Source organism: Phodopus roborovskii, unplaced genomic scaffold, assembly GCF_943737965.1.
Source record: "Phodopus roborovskii unplaced genomic scaffold, PHOROB, whole genome shotgun sequence".
NCBI classification, from domain to species: domain Eukaryota; kingdom Metazoa; phylum Chordata; class Mammalia; order Rodentia; family Cricetidae; genus Phodopus; species Phodopus roborovskii.
The window spans coordinates 28,418,648-28,441,395 of record NW_026126434.1 but is presented as its reverse complement, the minus strand read 5'-3'; the positions used below and the strand labels follow the sequence as shown (position 1 = coordinate 28,441,395).

Genomic DNA, 22,748 nt, shown 5'->3' with positions numbered 1-22,748 from the left:
GTAAGGACACTTGTCACTGAGCAGGAACCCAGAAGGCAGAAGTTTTGTGTAACAATGATTAGTGGCTGTTACCTGTCCCAAACCCAAAGGGGTGTGAGGGGTGGTTTTTCAAAAAACTTCCAAGTCCAAATACCCCTGGACCCCAAGACATGAGAAACTGGCAAAGCTCAGACTCCTGTGACTTGTCTGGGGAACAGGGACCAGACTGAAAATGTGACTGGGATCAGAGTTGTAAGTCATGGATGGGGAATGACAGAATCTGACAGCCAAAATGAGTCCAGTCTGAGAGGATTAAGATATGGATTGTAGAATTCTGATGTCACCAAGAGGGTAAGAACCCACATGTCACCTGCTGCAGACCTAGATAAGACCTTGGCTATAAATCCCCAGGCAGCAGGGACCTGGGGGCCAAAGGGCTATCTGGAGATGGAGATGACAACTTGTAGTCAGGGCACAAATGTAAGCAGGGGACCCTGGCCAACCTGGGCTCTGTACTGGGAGCCACCCTATGTGGAAAGCTCTGACTTGGGCTAGAGAGACCCCCCTGCACTTAGTGTTCACAGCTTATTCCCCACAGTGTGGACCAGAGGCTGTCACTGCCCTGACCAGTTTCAAGTGAGGCTCAGGACCTGCTTCAAATTCAGAAACTGTGGTCATTGGATGGCCTCTGAGGGAGCTGGAAGCTGAGTGACTAAACTGTCGTCTGGCTGCCCTGACCCCCACAACGTTTTAGTCACTGCTAATGTGGGTTCCTGCCATGTGGCATAGACCCCATGGCTAACCAACAGTTCATGCCATGGCACTACCAGGCATTGGATGGGGACAGCAATAGAGGCCCTCATCAAGACACTTTATGCTGAATCTTTTTTAAATCTTGTATTTATTTAGAGTGTGTGTGTGCATGCTCATATGGGTGCATGTATGCTCATGTGATCACATGCTGTGTGAAGAATGTGGAAATTAGAACATGATTTGTGGAAGTTGCTTTCTCTCCTTCCTCCGTGTGAGCCCTAGGGAATGAACTCTGATAGTCAGGCTTGACATAGGCAAAGTCTCACCTAATGAGCAAGCTCCAGGTTCTGTGAGAGATCCTGACTCAAAAGGTAATGTGGAGCTGTTGAGATGGCTCAGTGGGTGAAGACACTTTGTGGAAGGAATATGACCCCCAAAGGGAGCGACACCACTAAGAGGTGTGGCTTTGTGGAATGGGTGTGTCACTGTGGAGGTGGGGTGTGAGGTCTTATATGCTCAAGATACAGCTCAGTGTTTCAGATCACTTCCTGTTTCCTGCAAGGTGGGAGCTACCTCTCCAGCATCATGTCTGCCTGTACACTGACATGTTGCACCATGACAATAATGGACTGAACCTCTGAACTGTAAGCCACCCAGTTAAATGTTTCCTTTATAAGAGTTGCTGTGGTCATGGTGTCCCTTCACAGCAATAGAAACCCTAAGACACACTTTCTGTCAAACCTGACCTTCCTGATTTCAGTCCCCAGAAGCTATTCGGTGAAAGGGGAGAGCTGATTCCCACACACTGTACTCTTACCCCCACATGTGTCCCATGGCATGTGTGCACAAACGTGGATATACACATGCATGAACAGACATGTGCACACACACACAAGATGCACAGGAACAATTCCTTAGGAAGTAGCATGAAATTTCTAGAATGTGGATAATGTTCTATATTTTGGTTGAGATTGGACTATACAGATGTGCCAATCTTCAGAGCTTCCAGAGAAATCCACACAAGTTGTGCGCATGTCCCTTGTGTAAACACGTCTCTAAACAAACACACACACACAAAGAACTGTAAGCAAATGCTAAGCTGGCTACCAATGCTCATGCTGATACTTGGGGCTCACTGTGAATGTTATCAAAAGCCAGAGTGGGAAACCCTCATGGTCCAGAGGGTGACCTCTCTATCCAGCTGTCTTCACTTTCTTTCATGTTGAAATTTTGCGTGACAAAATGAGTTTGGGAAAAAACTGTTTCCCTGTCTCCCTTCTGTCTCCCTGTCTGTCTCTCTGTTTATCCCTGTATCTCTGCATCTCCCATCTCCCAATCATCTCCCTGACTATTCTCCATCTTCCTCCCAGCCTCTGGTGTCCAGGGGTTAAAACAGTACACTGTCCATCTTTGTCTTAAAGAGCATCATGGGCTTTGTACACTCCTTGTCCCTCCACTGAATGAGCCCTTGGCTGTAGCCCCAGGCTGTGGCAGTCTCTGAGTGGAGGCTGGCCCTGTGCCCCTGCCCAACTCTCCCCTGTACTCTGCTGCCCATGAACAGGATTGGGTCTGCAAGAGTTTGACTCCTAAACATTCCCCAATAGTTCGTGTTCTGCCAGTGCTGCTGGGTAGGGGAGGCAGTGGGAAGAAGTTGGAGGGTAGAGGATTGTCCTTGAGGAGGATTTTGAAACCATGGTCTTTCCTCCTCTTCTCTGCTTCCTGCCAGCCATAAAGTGAGCAGCTTCTTCTTCTGCAAGCTCCCACCATACTCTGCTGCCCTGTCACAGGCCCCAAATGGACCAGCAGACTTTGAATTAAAATCTTCCAAACTGTGAGCCCAGACAAATCAAATCTCTCCCCCTTTTACACTGATGGTCTCATGGATACTGCTGCCTACATTCAAGATGGTGTTTCCACTCAGCTCATCCTGCAGGAACACCCTCACAGACACAGCCAGAGGTGTACTCCCCAGTTGCCTAGTGACTCTAAACCCAGTCAAGCTAACCATGAAGACAAGCATCACAGACCTCCCAGGCGTGCTTTCTAGGTGTGCTTGTGGTGACCCACTCTCCACTCTCCACAGAAGAGGGTTCTCAGAGGTGAGGATGGGACCAGCATTGGAAGCTGGAGAAAGCAGCTGGCATTGGAAGGATGTGATTCCATTTTTATAATCTTTAATGCAATCTCCAACTCTGCTTCAAACAGGATATGCCTGGAATTCTTTTCTTCATCCAAGCCATGAATCCCGATTTTCCTGAGCTGAGGCCCCAAAGATGAAAGGAACCCCTTAGGCTAGTGAGGGCAACTCTGTTGGCCACAGACAGCCATGGAGACATTACAGCTCACAGGGACCACAGAGAGCCATGGGGACACAGCACACAGCCTGGAGTCACTCTCCCATCAGTCCCTTGACAAGCACTCAGCACACATCTGCCATGTGGGCAGGGACTGAGGGCCCAGCCATGCCAGAGCCTCTCCCTCACCATCTATGAGGGACAGACAGCTGGGAATAAAAGAGCAACAGAGAAGTGACACTTTCCCTATGCCTACTGAGATAACCAGAGTTCAGGAGTTGGCGAGTGTGTTGTCTTGGAAAAGATAGCTGAGTTTTAGGCTGCAGAGAGAGCCAGAAAGAGCCAAAGTGAGCAGGGCCCCTCTTTCCCTCTCTTTCCAATCCCTCCTGGCACGATGGAAGAACACTATATTGGATCAGGTACAAGGCTCGTCTTGCAGGCTCCCAACTTACACACACCACAGACACACCCCCACACCCCCCCACACACCACAGACACACCACATCACACACACACACACACCACACACACAGAGAGATGCACACACATACACACATACACACCACACACCATGCCAGGTACCTTTCTGCTTAGCAGATAACCAGGACCCCAGAATACTGTTATATTCCATAACCAAGTCCCCAAACTGCTGACCCAAAACCCAAACCATGCCAGACTTGCCTGACCTTGGATCTGAGGTTGCAGTTGCCCTCAGGAGTGGTAAGGGGAGGGCCTTGCCCACCTTCTGCCCCACAGCTGGCCAATGAGGGCCCTGCAGTGAGCTTGCAGTGTGGGCTTCACAGGGAAGCCAAGGGGTCCTAAGGTGCCCAGGCCTCCAGCAGAGCTAGGCTGCTCCTCCAGCAGCGCGAGGCTGCTCATTTGGGCTCTGTCATTTCTGAGTGCCTGTCACCCATGGGCCTGTGGTGGCAGTGACCTGGTTAGTGTGAGAATTAAATGAGATGAGATCTGCAAGGTGCTTAGCCCCTGATAAGTGTCATCCAAATGTTTTTAAATAAAAAGGAAAGTGCTTAGTAAAGTGTATTTTAGAATCACTGTCGTCCATGTAATTGTATTTAAAATGTTCCCCAGGAAAGGGCCTGCCCCCTTTAAGAATGACTGAGAAGAAACTGCTTCTGTCAGCACAAAGCCAAAGATTAGGAGACAAAGCTGGAGTGGCCGAGGATTTAATTAGCCCAGCCAGGAAGCCTGAGCAGGTGGCCCTAATGGGGGGGGGGGGACACCAATGGTACTGTCCCATCTCACCCCACCCTAGGCCTGACCTTCCCAGGCCGAGGAAGTGTGGTGCTGGGGGCCAACGTACTCAGCCTTGACCTGTTGGCATCTGCCCCGACCCAGCTTAGGGCACAGTTGACCAAGGTCAGATAGCAAAAGATGCAAGGAAAAGCCAGGCTGCTGGAAGAAATGAAGGGTGAGTGACAGCAGGGACAGTTTAAAGTCAGCAGGCAGCTAGCAAGCACAGAGGCTCACATCTGTTACCCTCAGCTCAGGAGGCACAGGCAGCAGAATCACGGAGCCTGAGGCGTGGGCTGCATAATGAACTCTAGACTAGCTTGTGCTACATAGCAAGACGCTCTCAAAAAAATCCAAAAGAAAAGAAAGGGTGGGGGCATGGTGAGATGGCTCAGTGGGTAAAGGCAAGCTTGATCATCTGTTATCCCTCCCCAGGTCCCCGTGATGGGCAGAAAGGACAACCTCCCCAAAGTTAAGCCTCTGATGTCCACATTTGCCACTGCATGAACACAGGCACACCTACCCATCACAATCACAAAATAAATACAAACAAGGTAGAACATTTTTTAATGTTAGTTATGGTAGTGCATGTCCAAAATTCCAGCAGGCCAACTGGATCAACAGAGTGAGATTCGGTCTCAAACAAAACAAAACAGGAGGGGAGAAGGGAGGGAAGGAAGGGACAGAGGGAGGGAGGGAGACAGGGAAGGAGAGAGGGAGGGAGGGAGCAGAAGGAGAAAAGGAAAGAGAAAAGAGGACCAGAAGAGTCAGCATTGCTAGGGTGTCAGTTTTCTCTAGAAGGATCTGTAGCACTCTGGGACCTGAGGGAAGTGATAATTAGCCTTGACTGACCTGGATCTTGTAGCTAAGTCTTGAGGCCCTGTGCCACAAAAACCTAAACAGAAACTAAAGTGTCTGTATGCCCCAGCATCCGGTGTAGGCTGGATGGCCTGCTCTGACGCCCGGGCTATATGAGGAAGAGGCATAACAAGTTGAGGGGGAACCTAAATACTGGAACACACATGAAAGTAGAAAGGGCCTCAGAGTCAAGACAACCACAGAAAGCCCAGCAAGATGGCTGTGCCAGCAGAGCCCTGGCCTCCACTCCTGCCACCACAGAAACTTGAGTGGAGGTGCAGGCCTGTGATCCCAGACTTGGGAGGTGGGAGCAGGAGAATCAGGGGTCTTAAGTGGCTACATAGAGAGTTTGGGGCCAGCTTGGGCTACCTAAGACCCATGCTTCAACATGTGTTCATTTTCCATTTCTAGGATAGCCCTGATGTTTTTGACCCCCATAATGCCACAGACCAGAGCCTCTCCTTCAGATCCCGTGATTGACAGTCCCTAGGTCCATCTACCCGTGGAAACAGCTGAGTTCGCTCACACAGAAGGGGTTCTGGAAGCCTGCTGTGGCCTCGCTCCTCCCTGACTACTGGCCCAGGAGTCTCTTTTATCACGGACTTCAACCTGCCTTTCCACAAGGGGGCTGCTGCTACCCACATTGGGAATCTGTAGACACCAGGCAAACTTCCTGCCTCCTAGGGTTCAATGATGAAGTGGATGAGCCTCTAAGGGGTTCATATAAACGGAGTCTCCCCGAAGAAGCCCTAGATGAAGTATGGATCTCTGCCAGTTCGAGTGGGGTCTCCCAGCCCTACAAGGAGGTGTCAGTATTTTGGTTACAGAGCCCAACTACAAAGATGTTGCCCTAAGCCCCAGCCACAAAAGCAGAGAAGGGATTTGAACCCAGGCCCAACGGTCCCTTCTCAAATACAATAGAAAAGTATATGCACCAGCTGAGCATGCGCGGACACTGACCCATGTGCGCACCTTCCTTGGGAGCCTTGAGCTTCCTGGGCTCTTGGAAGAGGATGTATGTGAGCTGTAGATGAGCCAAGCCACGGGTGTGGACAAGGGTCTCTCTGAGGGGGGATTAGGGTCCTCCCTGGGTTGAACGCTCCCCACCCCCAGCAGGGGCTGCAGTGGGCTTGAGAGAGCAGCGTTACTGTCTCCATGGCTACGTGCAAGGGCGTTGGGAGCCTCTACGGATTGATCCAGCTCAGTCAGATTCAATCCCGAGCGAAAATGGATTTTTTTAATGCGTCTATTAGCTGCTTTGAAAACGCAAATTGAGTTCAAGAGAGACAGACGTCGCCATCAGAAAACAATTTGGCGTCGGAAGACCCAGTGGTCCAGGACGCCCAACATGGGCAACGCCCCTGCAAGCCTGAGCACCCCTTTGTGAGAGAACAAGGAGGGCCACTAGGCCACCCTGTTCCCCCCTCCACAATCCTCAGGGTCAGTGTAGCAGTTGCAGACAGTCTGCTACAGAAATAAGCAAATTTCCCACTCAGCAGAAAGCAAGTTCCTGGGACACAGTTAAAGGGAGCAGTTCCTGGAAGGTAGTATCTGAAAGCCTTTGGGAAATGCTTGCCTCCCCTCCACCCCCAAGTGGTTCTCTACTCCTTCAGAGCTTGCAGAAGGCGGTGCTACTAGGTTTAGTCTCATAGTGCATGTGCAGTCAGGCCCTGGTGGCACAACGCCCTGGGTTTGGGGCACCTGTTGCCCAGGGCCAACAAGACAGGGAAAGGCCCGACTCTCCCATCCATATTTTGAGATTCCCCTCTTCTGGAGGAGCTGCCTGGGCCAGATGGCTGACTGCTGCCCGCGGGGAACAAGGCTGCCTCTCAGCTGCCCATGGAGCCTAAGGCTGAGGCCTACCAAGCCAGAAGGAAGCCCCGAAGCAGTAAGGTCAGATACATACTTCCTTCCCTCCATTGTCACTCTCTGCCTACACCCTTCTTTGCATATGCAAATGAGTTCCTCCTCCTGCAATTACACAGTAATCAGGAGCAAATTACCTTCTTGCTGTTTACTTTCAGCGTCCTTAATTAATCCGGTTATTAGACGATTAATGGACCTTGTTTGGTGAGAAACTCATAGCAAGAATGGAGAAGGGGGTAGTATGCATGCAGGGACCATGCCTGTGTGTGCATGTGGGGGGGGGATATTTGTGTGTGTGTGTGTGTGTGTGTGTGTGTGTGTGTGTGTGTGTGTGCATGCTTAGGGGATGGACTAAAGGATTGCCCTGAGTTTTCTGTCCTCGTGTTCCCTTCTAAGCCTCTTTTCTTTCCCCATACCCTACTCTCCTCCATTACCCCCCTCACCACCCCTCTCCTCACAGCCTTTGAGGGACAGGCAGGTAGCCCCACCATCCAGCCCCTGGTCAGCAGTGGCTTCCAGAGCCTAAGGTCCTGGAGATAGACTCAGGCTTTCTCTGGTCCCCAGAGCCCACACTGGTGTCCAGAGAGGCATGGATGTGCTGCGTGGGTGACCTGCCTCTGCACAGGGTGATTGTACCTTGTGTGCACTGGTTTGGGAACTAGTAGCCAAGGACAAACTTAAACTTCTGATCCTCCTGGCAGGCCGACCGTGAGCCTCAGTTGTCTGACTTTTAAGATAGCCTTCTTGAGGGGCCAGTGAGATGGCTCAGTGGGTAGAGGTGCTTTCAGCTAAACCTAACAACCTGAATTCAATCCCTGGACCCACATAGTGAAGGAAGAGAATCAGCTCAACTCTTCTAGTTATTCTCTGACCTCTACATGTTCACACACATGCGTGCACACACACATACACACAAATAAAATTGCTAAAGAGAGAGCACATCTTCCTGTGTTTCTGTAGCTCACAGTGATGACTTTGGCTCTGGGCTTATTTACTCTTAGAATCCCTCCACCTCCTCCTCAATGTGTCTTCTTTCAATCACTTCTGAAAAGTTCCTCACCAATATATTAAATAGGACCTCTCCCAATTCTCCCTGTGTCTTAGAACTCCTTGTTCTCTGTCTAATGCCACCCCCTTGTCTCCATCTCTTTCTGTGTGCTCTTGTGGTGATATATTATTTATGACTTATTAAAGTTTGCCTGAGGATTCAGAAAGCAAAGTCAGCCACAACCCATAGAAGCCAGGCACATACCTTCAGTCCCAGCAGCCAGAAGCTAGGAGGTGGTGGCGCACACCTTTAATCCTAGGACTCAGGATTAGAGGTAGATGGATCTTTGTGAGTCCAAGGCCTCCCAGATTGACACAATATTGATCCTAAAGAGCACCTGGGATCACACACCTTTAATCCCAGAATTAGGGAGGTATAAAACAGGAGCAAGGTCTCAATATCAGGCATTTATTCTCCAGCCACACTGAGGGGAGGCAGCAGGATCGACCCATTCAGCCTGAGGTAATGGCAGGAGCTAGTGGCTGGCTATTTTGCTTTTCTGAACTTCAGCTTGAAGTTTGAGCCTCAATATCAGTCTCTGGGACCTTTTATTTATCATACCACATGCTCTATTGTGGCTAATGATTTCTTCAGGTCTATTTTCCAGTTCACCAGCTATTTCTTCAACTGTATCTACTATGTGGTCTAACCCTTTGATTTGGTTTTCAGTTTAAACGTTATTTTCATTTCTGAGTCTTTTGGTTCCTTTTCATATTTGCCTAAAGAGATGATTTGCCTCTATCAAACTGGGGTCACCTAAGAGACCCATCTCAGTTTATTGTGAAAGCATTTCCAGAGAGTTTAACTGAGAAGATAGGCCCAGGATGTGGGCAGCAGCCCATGGGCCAGGGTCCCAGACTGAATAGAGAGAAGAAAGCCAGATGCGCAACAGTGTTCCTGTCTCTGCTGCCAGACTGGGGGTGCAGCCTCACACTCCCATCGTGATTCTCCACCCTGAACTGTGAGCCAGAAAAAAACCTCGGTAAACTGAGGCTTCTCTGTCCCACCTTGTCTCCTAACTACTCAGAGGCTTGTATTAATTATTAATGTCCAATCAGTAGCTTATTACTAGCTGACTCTTACATTTACATTAACACAATTCCTATCTGTGTTTTGCCACATTTCATGTCTTTACCTGTGCTCTAACATGTCTCACAGCGGGCTGGAATCATCCTTGACTCCGCCCCCCTCATCTGAGTCCTCAGTTTGATTATTCTGCCTAAACTTAACCTTGCCATAGGCCAGACAGCTTTTATGATTAACCACTGAGAGGAATACATATTTACAGCATCCCACAACAGCCCTCCCTTCCATAAATGCTTTCAGTCAGTGCAGTAGTTTGAATGAGAATGGCCCCCATAGACTCATATTTGTGAATGCTTGATCCCCAGTTGGTAGACAGTTTGGAATGGATTAGGAGGTGTGGCCTTGTTGGAAAAGTGAGGGTGGCCTTTGAGATTTCAAAACCCCACACCAGACGCAGTCAAAGTCTCTCTCCCCCTCCATAACCTCCTCCTGCTGCCTGGGCATCAGATTGTGCCTTAGGGTTTCTATTGCTGTGAAGAGACACTATGATCACAAAAACTGTTATAAAGGAAAACATTTAATTGGGGTGGCAGCTTACAGTTCAGAGGTTCAGTCCATTATCATGATGGCAGGAAGCAAGGCAGAGTGCACCCATGGTACTGGAGAAGGAGATGAGAGTTCTGCATCTTGACTCACAGGTAACAGGAAGTGATCCAAGACACTGGACACAGCTTGAGCATAGAAGACCTCAAAGCCCACCCCGACAGTGACACACTTCCTCCATCAAGCTCATACCCACTCCAACAAAGCCACACCTCCTAATTGTGCTTATGGGGGCCAGTTACACTTAAACCATCACAGTCTGTGCAACTCTGACTACTGCTCCAGTGATATGCCTGTCTGCTCCCCACCATAATGATCACAGGTTAAGCCTCTAATATGATAAGCAAGCTCCAAATTAAATGATTTCTCTTTACGAGTTGTCTTGGTCATGGTTTCTCTTCACAGAAATAGAGCAGTAACTAAGACAATCACTTATTTTATCAGAGCAAGAAGACAAGTAATTAATTTACCCAACTTTCCTCAGAGATGCCTTATTCAAGCTTTTAAACATTTTAAACATGGCATTTTAAGTAAATATGCATACAGTTTGGACATGGAGATAAATCTTCCTTTGTTAAAAATTTAAACAATTATTTTATTATTTTACATGTATGGATGTTTTAGCTACATGTTTATCTGTGTACCATGTGTATGCCTGGTGCCCTCTGAGTCCAGAAGAAGGCATCAGACCCCATATAACTGGAGTTACAGACAGTTGTGAGCTGACATGTGGGTACTGGGAATCAAACACAGGTCCTCTGGAAGAACAGTCAGTGCTCTTAACCACTGAGCCATCTCTTCAGCCCCCATTCCTTTAAAAAAAAAAAAGATTTTAATGTTTTTATTTATGTGTGTACATGTGTGTAAATGTGAGGGTACCTCAGATCCCCTGGAACTGGAGTCACAGGCAGTTGTGACCTGCTTGACAAAGGCCCTTGGAACTAAACTCAGGTCTTCTGAAAGCAGTATAGCTCTTAACTGCCAAGCCATCTCTCCAGACTTTTGGTTTCAGTTTTTGAGAGCTACATATTATCTCACATAGCTGAGGCTGACTTCAAACTCATGACCTAGCAGAGGCTTGTCTGGACACATATTCAGTTCCTAACAAGGGACCACAGACTGCCTTTCTGAAATAACTAAATGAGGGAGGGCATGAAATACATGAAGCCATAGCTCTGTAGATTTTAAGTTACACACAAGCAGCCTGAGAAGGACAAAGCTGCAGAGCTTACAATGGTCCCAAGGGGTGCTCAGGGACACTCCAGGCCACAGAAACCTTGCTAGAACCCAGTGAGACCACAGGCCTGGAGGGTTAGGGGGGGAGAACACAGAGTCAGCGTCCAGGAGAAAAGCAGAGAAAAGCTGGGCCCCTCAACATGACCTTGGGCTCAACTCCTTGTAGTTCACATGGGCCTCCGGGGACTATTCCAGCATGTGGGCACCCTGGAACAGGAACAAAGCCTGGCTTCCCTATGAGTGCAGAGAACCCTGGGCAGACTGCCACTCCCAGCATCTTCTGGAGTTCTGAAGCCAGACTTGAAAGCATCTGGCTGTTTCCAAGTAACAGCTCATATCATAAAGTCAGATGACTCCTTTGTAGACAAAAATACCTGGTGCCAGAGAGGGCTATCCACTGTGTCTGGAGCCTGGATCAGGGGTCATGTCTGGCTTTGAGAGATAAAGGGAGGGAAGGCTTGGCCATGATGAGAGACAAACCTGGAGTGAGCTGACAGCAAAGATCCCAAGGACAGCCAAACAGTCTCATCATCATACTCATGTGTTCAAGAGGGCCAGAGAGCTGAATCTGTAACTAGAGCCACAGAAGACACTAGAAGGATCCACCAAGCTCCTGAGTGGGGATGTTCCTGTGCTGAAGCTGTTGGTGTGCTGGGTATGGTCCACAGCAGAGCAGGAGCCAAAACACAGAAGTTAATGATCCCGAAGACAACGGCATGAATGACAAAAGGAAATCAGTTGCGGTTCGACATGCCTAAGGATGAGGAGTTCAAGGTTATCCTTGGCTACATAATGAGTAGGAGTCCAGCCTGGGCTATGTGAGACTTTGTCTGAGATAATAGATAAACAGACAAACTAACTGACAGACTAAACACAGAAAGACAGAAGAAACAAGAATCAAAAAGAGGAGGCCATCAAGATGACTCTGGGGGTAAAGGTTCTTGCCAAGATTAAACACCTGAGTTTGATCCTGAAACCCGCGTATTAGAAGTATAGAGCAGACTCCCATCCACTGTCCTCTCATCTTCACAAGAACCCCCCAAAGTAAATAAAATACAATAAAAAGAAAAAAATTAAAAGAAGCACTATAGAGCTGGAGGGCAATCATAACCTGGGGTACATGTGTGACAGAAGTCTCCAGAGCAGAGGACATGAAAGAGGCAAGGAAAACGTTTTCGAAGAAATAACGTCCCCAGACTTTTCAAGTATAATGGCAGCTATAAAAACCCAGAAATTGGGCTGGCAATTGGCTGGCTCATGGGATAAAGGAGCTTGCTGTGCAAACTGGCAACCTGAGTTTGATCCCAGAAACCGCATGAAGGTGGGTAGAGAAAAACGACTGCACAGTTGTCCTACGATCTCCACACGAGTGCACACTCCGTAAAGTTTATTTTAACATGTCCTAGAAACTCAGAAAACAGAAACACTATGCTGCCCCATGGCATACCATCAAACTGTTCAAAAAGAGGGGTGCACCACCAGTGGTAAGGAACACAGGCCCAGGGCAAAGCCAGGCGTTGGTGGTTCACGCTTTTAATCCCAGCAGAGGCAGAGGCTTCAAGACAGAGTGAGTTCCAGGACAGCCAGGGCTCCTCAGAGAAAACCTGTCCTAAAACAAAACAAAGCAAAACAAAAACCAGGCAGACATGACAGACCAGACAAGGATGGCTGCAGAGGGCGGGTCACTCCTTAGAGACACTGCCATTCACAACGAGGGAGCTCTGTGCAGAGTGAAAGCAAAGGCTGGGTTTTGGGGGGGCCGCCAAGATAGGAGCTGGCCAGGGAGCTGTGACATGGCTGGGCAGAATGGAGGGCATGGAGCCAGGCCTGAAGTGGGGAAGGGGAGGAGCAGGGTCTGCCCTGCACCAGTTGCTGCTCTAGGGGGTCAAGATCAGCCAAGCATGGAGACACATAGGCACTGTGCCTTGCTCAGCCACCTTTCTCATCTACTCCATACTGTCTAAAACCAGGTCCAAAACTAGCGACCGGTACTACCCAATTGCAGGCTGGTCTCATGCCAATGAGGCAATCTAGCCTCCCCCCCCAACAGCTATGCACACAGGCCTGTCTGCTCCAGACTCTTTTACTGAGATACTCCCCCATTGTTCCAGGGTGTTTCGAGTTGACAGTTAAAACCATCACACCTTGTCTCAAACAGAACATGGATTTCAGAGAGGTCAGGGTACTCCATGTGGCTGGAGTTCACAGGTGGCCACTTCCCTCCCTTTCTCAAGAGCTGAGGGCTCAGAGGCTCCCAGAACTGCTCACCCTCAGGGATTCCGAGACCTCAGTCCTATTCCTGTATGTGATGGGAAAGGGGATGGTCCCAGCAGCCCGGTCCAGCTCAGCCTCCACAGCCAAATGGAAAAGCACCATGAACAGACCTCCTCTGGGCCTCTTGAGGCTAACCCATCCCTTCTTCCATCCCCTTCTACTGCTCCCTCACACTATAAAGGCCCCTTCTGAGGGAGCCCAACAAAGCTGGGGAAGAGGAAGGATGATCTAATTTGCATACTAGGCTCCTCCCTGCCCTTTATTAGGGCACAGTTGCCATAGCAACTATTCCCAAAGCCTCTCCTCTGTACTGTTCCCTTTCCACCAGAGCAGGAATCCTATATGCTCACTCAGCTTTGCGCTCACAAACCCACCATGGTCTTAAGGGCAAAGAAAGGAGCCCAGAGAGTGAAAGCAACTTGTCCAGGGACACACAGCAAAGTCTGTGGCAGAGATCTGGAACCCAGGTCTCCTGACACACAAGGTGCCTGTCACCCTGGGAAGGGACTAGACAATGTGTGCTACTGTCCCCAGCTTTCCCCAGCTCTCCAGTCCTACCCCCATGGAACTCCTTAGCAGGGTCCCTGGGATGCTCGAAAACATACCTCTTGGTTGCCCCTGTCCAAGCTGCTGTCTCCATGCTTGATTCCAGCACAGTTGTTGGATGATCAGTGTGTTCTGGGTGAATGGGCTTCAGAGTGGGGGCACCAAAGCCAGCATTTGAGAAGTCATGTGGGGGATGGGAGCATCTTGTTTCAGGCGGTCCCATAAGGAAGAGTCACCCACCCCAACTTAGTAGCACTAGTTCATGATGGAAAAAGACAGCCCCTCACCACACAGAGCGAGAGCAGCCCAGAGCAGTCAGTAGGCTCCTTCCTCAAAGCAGAGTTTGATTTAACTTTTTATTATTGAAAATTTCCAACATCTGTGGAAGAAGCATGGCAGGAACTCCCACGTGCCCACTCTCAACTCAAGAATCACTGGCTCGGACACAGACGTTTCTGCTCTCCCCTGGGCGGGCTGAAAAAGATCAGAAGCAAGCCTGCGTTTGAGGAAAGGGGGAAGAAGTGGCTGGCAGAAGCCATCAGGAAGGGCTAAGGGCAGGGAGTTCCTGGGGAAGCTCAGGGTGTTCTGGGGGCAGTGGCACCCAGAAGTCAGGGAGGGCTCCGCCTGGCTAAGGAAGCCAAGCCCTGGTCCTGCCCCAACCCTGCCTCCCTTTGTTTCCTTTTCCCCTTCTTTCCCCCCTTCACTTGCAATAAAAACATAATTATGGGCTTTGAAAGAAAAAAAAAGGCAAATTATGGTGACATGCTTTAATTATGTGCCAGCAATGGCGGTCTGAATTCCACGGGCAGGGCCTCAGAGGTTACCTAAAAATAAAGCAAGAAGGCTCATTAGATGTTAATTGCTACTTTTGCCAACTGAAGCGAGATCCTGGTGTGTGTGCTTTCCAGCACACAGAGCTGTCTGGGGAACGGGCCCCATGGTGCTCAGAGGGCTGGGGCTGAGGCGTAGGGGATGGGCCAGGTCAGTACAGATGGCTGAGGGAAACCAGAGAAGCGCCTGAGTCTACCCTGGAATCTCAGTGGACATCTGAACCCTAAGACTGGGAGGAAAAAGTGGGGGACCCTCATGACAAGTGGGCTCAGGCCCTTCCTCTAGATTCCTTCATGCTGTCCAGGGACAACTGGCACAGTGCTAATTGGTGTCCCCTCTGTCCTGGATCTGGGCCCCAGGTCCTCCTGCCTCCTATTCTGAGAAGTTGCTGGGAATACAGGTTTCAGGCCTTCAGCAGAGTCATTTCTGGAGTTGAAGGGCCTAGGTCTCAGGTTTGGCACTCCACAGCTGGCCTCCCTGGGCACTGGGCAGGTGTCACGTGTCTGTCTGTCTCATCTGGCAGCTCTTGGCTCTGGTCCAGGCAGGAGCAGCTGTCCTGTCTGTGAACTGTACACAAGCTTGCAGGTGGGCCCTGCTGGTCCCCCTGGTTTCACCAACCCCAAGGCCTGGTCTACAATGGATCCACCTCAGACATCCCCGGGCAGCTTCCCCAGGCTGGTGCAGATCTGTGGTCTGTAGAGTGTCTTGGTTATGCTGTGTAAGCAAGGACAGAGAGGGTACTGGAGGGTGTGCCCCCCTCCACTTAACCCCCTCAAGACTGAGATTCCAGGGGATTGTTCCAAGCCCTCCAGGGATCCCATCTTCCTGTCTTCCAATCCCTGTCTTACTGAAATATAAAATCCTAAGCATCTGTGGCACCTGTCCATGTGGCTGGGGCATGGGGTGGGGTACAGACCTGACCGTGTGGTTGGGGTGTGGGGTGGGTTACAGACCTGTTATCTCAGCTACCCCAGAGGCTTGGGCAACAGAATTGGAGGTTCAGTGTAGAGCCAATGTAGAGAAAGCTATCTCAGAACAGAAGAATAAAAGGAGAGGAGGATCCTGGGGTGGAACTCAGTGGTAGAGTGCTTGCCTGGTGGCCTGAGATACCATACCGTCCCCAGTACCATAGGAAATTATAACATTTCGTTTATAATTTAGGATGGGAGCTGCCAGCTGGCCCAGGAAGAGCTTCCCCTCACCTTCTCAGAGCAGGTCACACCAGCATTTCCATCCCCTTACCTGACTGTGCCTTCCAGGCAGTTAACACAGGACCCATATAGCTGGGCAGCCTGTCCTGCAGGTCACTCCTGCCAGCCTCAGGCCCACGAACCCGCAGTTTTCTGTGCCTACACTCTGGGATCAAGGGTTCAGAATGCACATAGCCCACAGCTTCCCCACTAAACACTATGGCCATCACAACCTTAGGAACCAACATTTCAGGGTTTAGTCTGACTCCCCTGCATGTAGGTTTCCTCGGCCTGTGTCTCCCCTCCTGACTGGGAGAGGAAAGGAGAGGCAGGGCCTCCGTTGGGTACTGATTCCATCGTAGAACAAGGGTGAGGTTACCACACATGAGAATGGGCCAAGCTGGCTTTGTAGCTCTGGGCCAGGTCTTCTACCTGCCTAGCCTTGAGCCTCAGCGCTGAGAAGGGGCAAAGTGCCCAGGCTAGGGTACTGTAGGAATCCCCCCAGAAGATGTCTTTCTTCCTCCGAATTCAATCCTCCTCCCATACACCTGCTTACCCAAAAGCTTTGGGAAATCGCCTGTGACCTAGTGCTCTAGGTTTGCCTGACCCAGCCCCATGCCAGCACAGTGCTGGGCAGGACCTAATCTGAGAGTTGTCAGGACCATGCTAGCAGACAGCTAGAGGGAGACAGCATTCATTCTAGCTCTTCCCTCTCAACTACCAGGTGCAGGGTGCCAGCCGCAGACCTGGTGATGGGAGGGAGGGGCTGAACACAGCTGGTCCCAGGAGTAAGGGCTGGTTCACGGGGTCAGGGACCTCAATTGGTGCAGCACAGTTCACAGTGACCTGGTCTGCATGTCTCACACTGGTCCCCGGTGTTTCCTTGCCAGGGCCTCTATGTCCCTTTGGCTATGGGCTCCATGTCCCTGTCATCTAGCTATAGGGTGCGAGACTTGGGGAAAGGGCGGTGCCAAGAACCAGGGTGGGTTCCACTGCCAGCTGTGACCTCATTGTGTCACCAACTCTGTAATTTTCTCCCATCAGAGCCCAGCTCTGAGCCATGCCCCCTGCCTGCCTCCCAACCCATCAAGAGAGCCGGCTGCCCTTGTACACACGCTATACACACTTGCCACTAGCCTACGACAGATGGGTCTGGTGTAGACACACACACACATACAACAAAGATCCATGCACAGAGGAGCTGGATATATACACAACACACAGACCCACAGAGAGTCACACCCCTATAGCACCATGTGCCAACTCTTGGGTTCCATGCACCTTAGCACCTGGAGACAGAGAAGCAAGGCTGGATCTGGGGACCTTGGTGCCCTGAACCAAATTCTGTAAGGGACGCATGCCCTTGGCCGAAGGAAGCAGGGGCCAGGAGAAATGTCACTGGTAAAATAACCCCCTATGTGCTTACTTCTTTCTTGAAAGACCTTTTTCATTCTTAATTACATGTGTGTAGATATGTACATAGGTGAGTGCAGGTACCCAAGAACTCCAGAAGAGGGCAGTAGATCTCCTGAAGCAAGGAACTTTGCCTGATGTGGATGCTGGGAACCAAACAGGTCTTCTGCAAGACCCTGTAACCACCAAGCCATCTCCAGTCCCTATTGGGGCTGGAATATTCTGCAGTGTCCTGCTCTCTTTACATGAGATATCAGCCCAGGTCTAAAGCCACCACCAAGTCCCACCCCCAGCAGCCTTCTGAAGTTTCTGCCCTTCTGCCCCCTGGCCATCAGTTGTGGCTGAGCGTGAGGCCCTCAGTGGACACACAGGCCAGGTGCAAAACCACTTGTTTATCTTTATTAGAAATGTTCTCAGTATAAAACAGTCATGCTACACATCAGGGACCATCACCAAACACCCAGGCACTGAACTCCGTGTTGTTGGCAGAAAGGGCAAGGTGGGCAGGCGGGCAGGACACACGGCAGACGGGTAGGGTGGGCTAGCAGGCTGCAGGCCACAGGTACACACAGGCCACCAGGAGGACGCTGAACTTTGCAACACACTCAATATTAGTTTTTGTTTGGGCGTTTTTATGTTTTGATCCCCCCCTTTTTTTCTCTTTTGCAACATGTAAGAGTTGTATGGGGTAAAGGGAACAAAGACTGGAAGAGGGCGGAAGCAATGGGACAGAAAAGGAAAGTGTATGAGAAGTGACATGGAATGGGTGTGGTCAGGGAAGCAGACGATGGCAGAGGATGGCAGGGGCAGAAAGGAAAACCCAGAAGCAGAGAGCCCAAACAGACAACACATGCAGAACAGGAGACAGAGGAGAATGCAAAGACAGGTAAGGACCAACCAGGTCACCAACAGGACAGACAGGGGCAGAAGGAGGGAGAAAAACCAGGCTGGGATCTTGAGACCAAGCCCCTGTGCTCTGGGGCTGGGCATGACATGGATCCAGAAGGAAAGCCTGTGTGGCACAATCTGGAACTGCCCCAGCCATCCAGCCTCCTCTGGTTGCCCACCACCACTTGCCCAGCAGTGATGGCCGGAAGTTCTACTGTCCTCAGCACCAAGCCACATTCGTGGATGCCCATGGGGCAGGCAGGACATCAGCAGGGCCCTCAGGAATGGCCCTGGCCCGATGCACCATCCTCAGAGGCTGTGACTCTCCCACCTGCGTGGCTTCTCGGCCCAGCTAGATTGCATGGTTGGTGTAGGTGACGTAGGTCTGCTTGGTTGTCAGTGCTGGAGAGAGAGCAGGGGAGCCAGGAATCAGAGTTGCCTCTTCCAAGGCCTCCTTCCCTTGTGACACACTCCCCACACAAAACTCCATCAGGGTCCCAGCCCAGAGTACCCCAACTGGGTACAGGACACACCTGGCCCAAAGCTGCCTCTCTTGCCATCCCCAGCCCTAAATACCACACAGGATTCCCACAGCACCACATCTTTGCTCAGGTGAGCCATTACCTGGAGCATGCCTCCTCCTCACAATGTCACTCAGCTGTGAGCCCATCTTTGAGCCCCTCCCTAAGTATCTCCCTACTATAGAACCCTTATCACCTAACTCTTATCATGCCTTAAAATAGTTCTTGGGATGTATGACGTAATTCTAAAATCTTAAAATATTCTCCAGGGAAATCCTTCAGAGGTTCAGCCCCAGACATTTTGGAAGAGAAAACACTTGGTGTGTTAGAATGGTGGCCTGGGGGAGTACAATAGGCCTGAGGGGAAACAATGGGAGCCAGCGAGGGGCCTTGCTTGTCAAAACACAGAGACATGCAGTAGGCTCACAGTGCCCTCTGCCCAAGCAAGACACAAGTCCTTGATCCTGGAGACACTGGGGCATCAGTCCTGTCTGTTCCTGGTGGCCTGTCCCCTCAGTCTGGAGCCCCAGGCCAGGCATTCTCTGCCTCTGTCACTCTGGTCCTCAATCATGTCCTCCACCCCAGCTGAGACTGGTGTGGCATATCTGAGGTCCTCTCATTTTCTGGCCACAGCACCCTCGAGGACCCTACTCTAGGGTCCCAGACAGATGATGGCACCAGTTCTCAGAGGCTGTGAGTCTCCCCTACCCCAGCATAGTACAGACCCTCTGGTAGTCCAGTAAGACCAAGGAGGGCTGCCTTTACTGTTAGTGAACCAAGACCAGAGGCATGAGGAAGCTGGCCACACCCTTGGTTTGTCCTGCCTTGAGAGGTCTGGGGATCTCCATCAGTGGCAGTGATAGGGTGCCTGGTGTGGGGTGGAAAGAGGCTGGATGGAAAAAAAATGCTCTCCTCATTTTGGAGCTGCTCGGTTCCCCTTGGGACTCTCAGCTCTGAGAAGGAGGCACACCCATGGGGATGGGCCAGGGACATGTGACCTAGGAAAGAGGAGACAGGGCAAGGCAGCATGGAGGTTAACCAGCTGTCTCTCAGATCCCTGTTACACTGGACACGTGGCTGCCAAGTTAAGGAAAATGTTTCCTGGCCTCTCTTGCAGCTGAGCAGGCTCCATAGTAAATCTTGTTAATTAAATCCAAGGGAGGGATGGTGTCCTAGTTAGGGTCAGTTATCAACTTGGCACAACCTACAGACATTTGAAGGAGCCCCAGTGGGGGGATCAGCCAGATCAGATTGGCCCATGGCCATGTCTGTGAGGAACTGTCTTAATGATTGCTGTGGAAGGGCCATCCCACTGTAGGCTACACTCTCTTCAGGAAGGTGGCTTTGTACTATATTAAAAGGCTAGCAAAGCATGAGCCAGAGAACAAGGAAGTAAGTAGCTTTCCTCTGTGGTTTCTGCTTCAAGCTCCTGCCTTGTGTTCCTGATGTAGCTCAGTGATGGACTATAACCTTCAGGATGAAATAAATACTTTCCCTACCAGCCCCAAGCGGCTTTTGGTCATGGTGTATATCACAGCAATAGAAAGGCAAACTAGGGCAGATGATGTGCAACTTCCACCACAGTTTGAGTAAAATGGTTGTTTCCCCTGCACTTCTGCCCTCCCTTTTCTGTTTCATGAGCAGAACAGATACTGGATAGAGCCAGCCCCAATCCTTGAGAAACCAACAGAGAAACAAGATGGAAGGAACCTGGGCCCACACCTTACTCCTTCCCACCTTTTCGTCTTCTTTGACATCCGAGAGAGAAAAGCATCTGCCTGATTTGAGCATCTTAGTCTTTCTTCTGGGACCTCAGGAGATACCAAGACCAGAGTTCAGTTCAGCTAAATAACTTTCTCCTGGCCAGGGGTGAGGGTGGGACAAGTGACTATAAATGATAGTGGGCTCCCTGTCTGAAGAAGTATCAAGCAGAAGCTGGTTGCAATGGAAGGGAATGTGCCCTAGCATCCAGGGAAAGATAAGAGCAGCAAAGCATCCCTGAATCTCTCCATGGAGCTATATAGCCAAGAGGACTGAGGACGATGAGACAGAACTGGGAAGCATAGGGCCTGGGATGGCCTGGGCAAACACAGGAGAAGAGGCTGGAATGCAGAATGGTGGGTGTGCTGGATGAGATACATGTAGGGTTCATTCGGGTAGAGGGAGCTTCCTCCCTCCTGGGTAACCCCTGGTGGTTCCCTCCTCTTTCTGCTAAGTCTGTCCCTCTACCCTATAGTTAGAATAAGAAAGCAATGCAGCCCTTACAAGGTGCATAGAATTCTTTTCCCAAAGGACTGCCAAAACTTTCAACACTTCCACCTAAACTCCATTGACCTGGCAGAGCCACAATGGATGGTCCTTCTAGCACTCCCAGCTGCCATGAACCAGTTCCCCAGACCCCACCATCCCTGTGCAAACTGATGAAGTCTCTTTCCCAGCTGCAGGACCCTCCAGTGGCTCAGGGCATGGAGGTAGAAAGAAACCTCTGCCATGGTGGGAGCTAACCCCTTACAGGGGAATGCATACCTCAGGCCATGCTGTGTCAGCAACTGCCACATGTCCTGCTAACAAACTAATCCTCCTCAAGCAGGAACAGTGGCTCTCCACCTGTAAACCAGGTGACAACAAACACAGCGGCTGGCATTCGGGCCAGTAGCAGATGAAACCCTCGGTTCTAAGACACTGGACAGAAAGATGCTCTGGCAGCAAGGCCAGGGTGGGCACTTGGCACTGCAGAAGTCCCCTCTCTGTGGGTGAAGGCATGAAGGTGTGGCAGAGCCCTCCCCAGGCTTCTCAGCCACCAGCCAACCATACAGCATTTGCAAGACAGCTCAAGGCACAAGGCTAACAGCCATCACTTGTCGCCCTGCGATTCTGCGCCAATCTGCCTGTAATCAGGGTTCTAAATTATTTATTCTGTTGTTTGTTTAAAGATATGTGGCCAGAACTTGACAGGGTGAAAAATGTCCCTGTTCCATGGAAGTGACACCTCCCACTCCTCCCTCTCACACCCTCTCATCTGGGCTGTCCCTAGAATTGATCATTGTGCAGCCCTGTCAATGAGAGAGACAGGGGACAAAAGGAGCTGCCACCTCTGGCCTAGCTGCAGCGGGTACTGGGTCGTCCTATGCAGGAGCAGTGTTGGGGACTTGGCTTCCCCTATCTACCATACTTCTTTTTATGGCCTTGTGATCTGCCTGAGCAGGGCAAAGGGACTGACTCAGTGGGGCCATCAGAACTCTGTGCAGACCCTCAACCTGTGATTCCCTGTGATTGATGAGTGTCATAGTGTCACCCCCCTGATCTTGGTAGACAGCTTGTGCATGTGTGTGAATGCATGTGTACATGTGCATGGGAGTGTCTGTCCAGTTGTGTATGGATCTGTAGGCAAAGCTGCTTCTGTACTAATATACAGGGCTTCGAAGGGATAGGGCAAGAATGGGCAAATGTCCATAGGAAGGAGCAAGGGGCCCCCATGCTCAGCCCAGCAATATAGATGCAGCTGCATTGAGAATCCTCAACAGAACATCTAAGGCAGTGCCTGAAGGGAGGGCCAGGATCAGAAGGCAGGGGTTCCGTGATGTTATAGAGGGAGAAGCAAGAATAGGTAAGTAAGATGTGGGGGAAAACTGTTAACACAAGGTGGGGGACATATCAGAAGTCAGATATATTACTCCCACGTAGAGAATGGAGACCCCAGAGACAGGGAAACCATAGCACAAGAAAAGACACCATGTTGAGACCAGCCTCAACTTCCTCTAGGGATCAAGCCCAGGTTGAGCTTGTCCCTGCTGCCATTAACTGGCTCTGTATGCTGCCCTCAGCTCAGGATCCTCTCTGTTGAGACCTCTGACAAGCCCCTAAGAAGATGCTGTTCCATGGGGACATCAGTCAAAGTCCCACCCACTCCATCCTCACCCACCTGTCCCAGAATGGCTGTGTCCTCCATCCCCATCTTTCAGACCCCATAAGAAACAAAGCTAAAGATCCCTTCTGGGTTACTCTGGGAACTGGGCCTCTATGGCAGCCCCTTCTTCACAGAGGGACTGAGAGATGCTGCCAGAACAAGGATATGGTAAGGTATCAGCAGGAGCCAGGACAGCTGGCATAGCAGGATATGTCCATCTACAGGGAGCCCCTGAAATTCTCTAAAGCCACCAGGAAATGCTGG

General features: G+C 50.6%; 1 protein-coding gene across 3 annotated transcripts in view; it reads right to left on the bottom strand.

Annotated features, from left to right (window-relative positions):
* Nucleotides 1-18,202: 18,202 nt before the first annotated feature.
* The window catches only part of Grm4 (glutamate metabotropic receptor 4), a 79,554-nt gene continuing 75,008 nt past the window's right edge, over nt 18,203-22,748 (bottom strand). For all 3 annotated transcript variants that reach the window (XM_051187175.1, XM_051187177.1, XM_051187176.1), the window contains one exon: nt 18,203-18,458. In XM_051187175.1, coding sequence (XP_051043132.1) covers nt 18,409-18,458 — 50 coding nt within the window. In that variant the 3' untranslated portion in view covers nt 18,203-18,408. The remainder of the gene's footprint in view (nt 18,459-22,748) is intronic.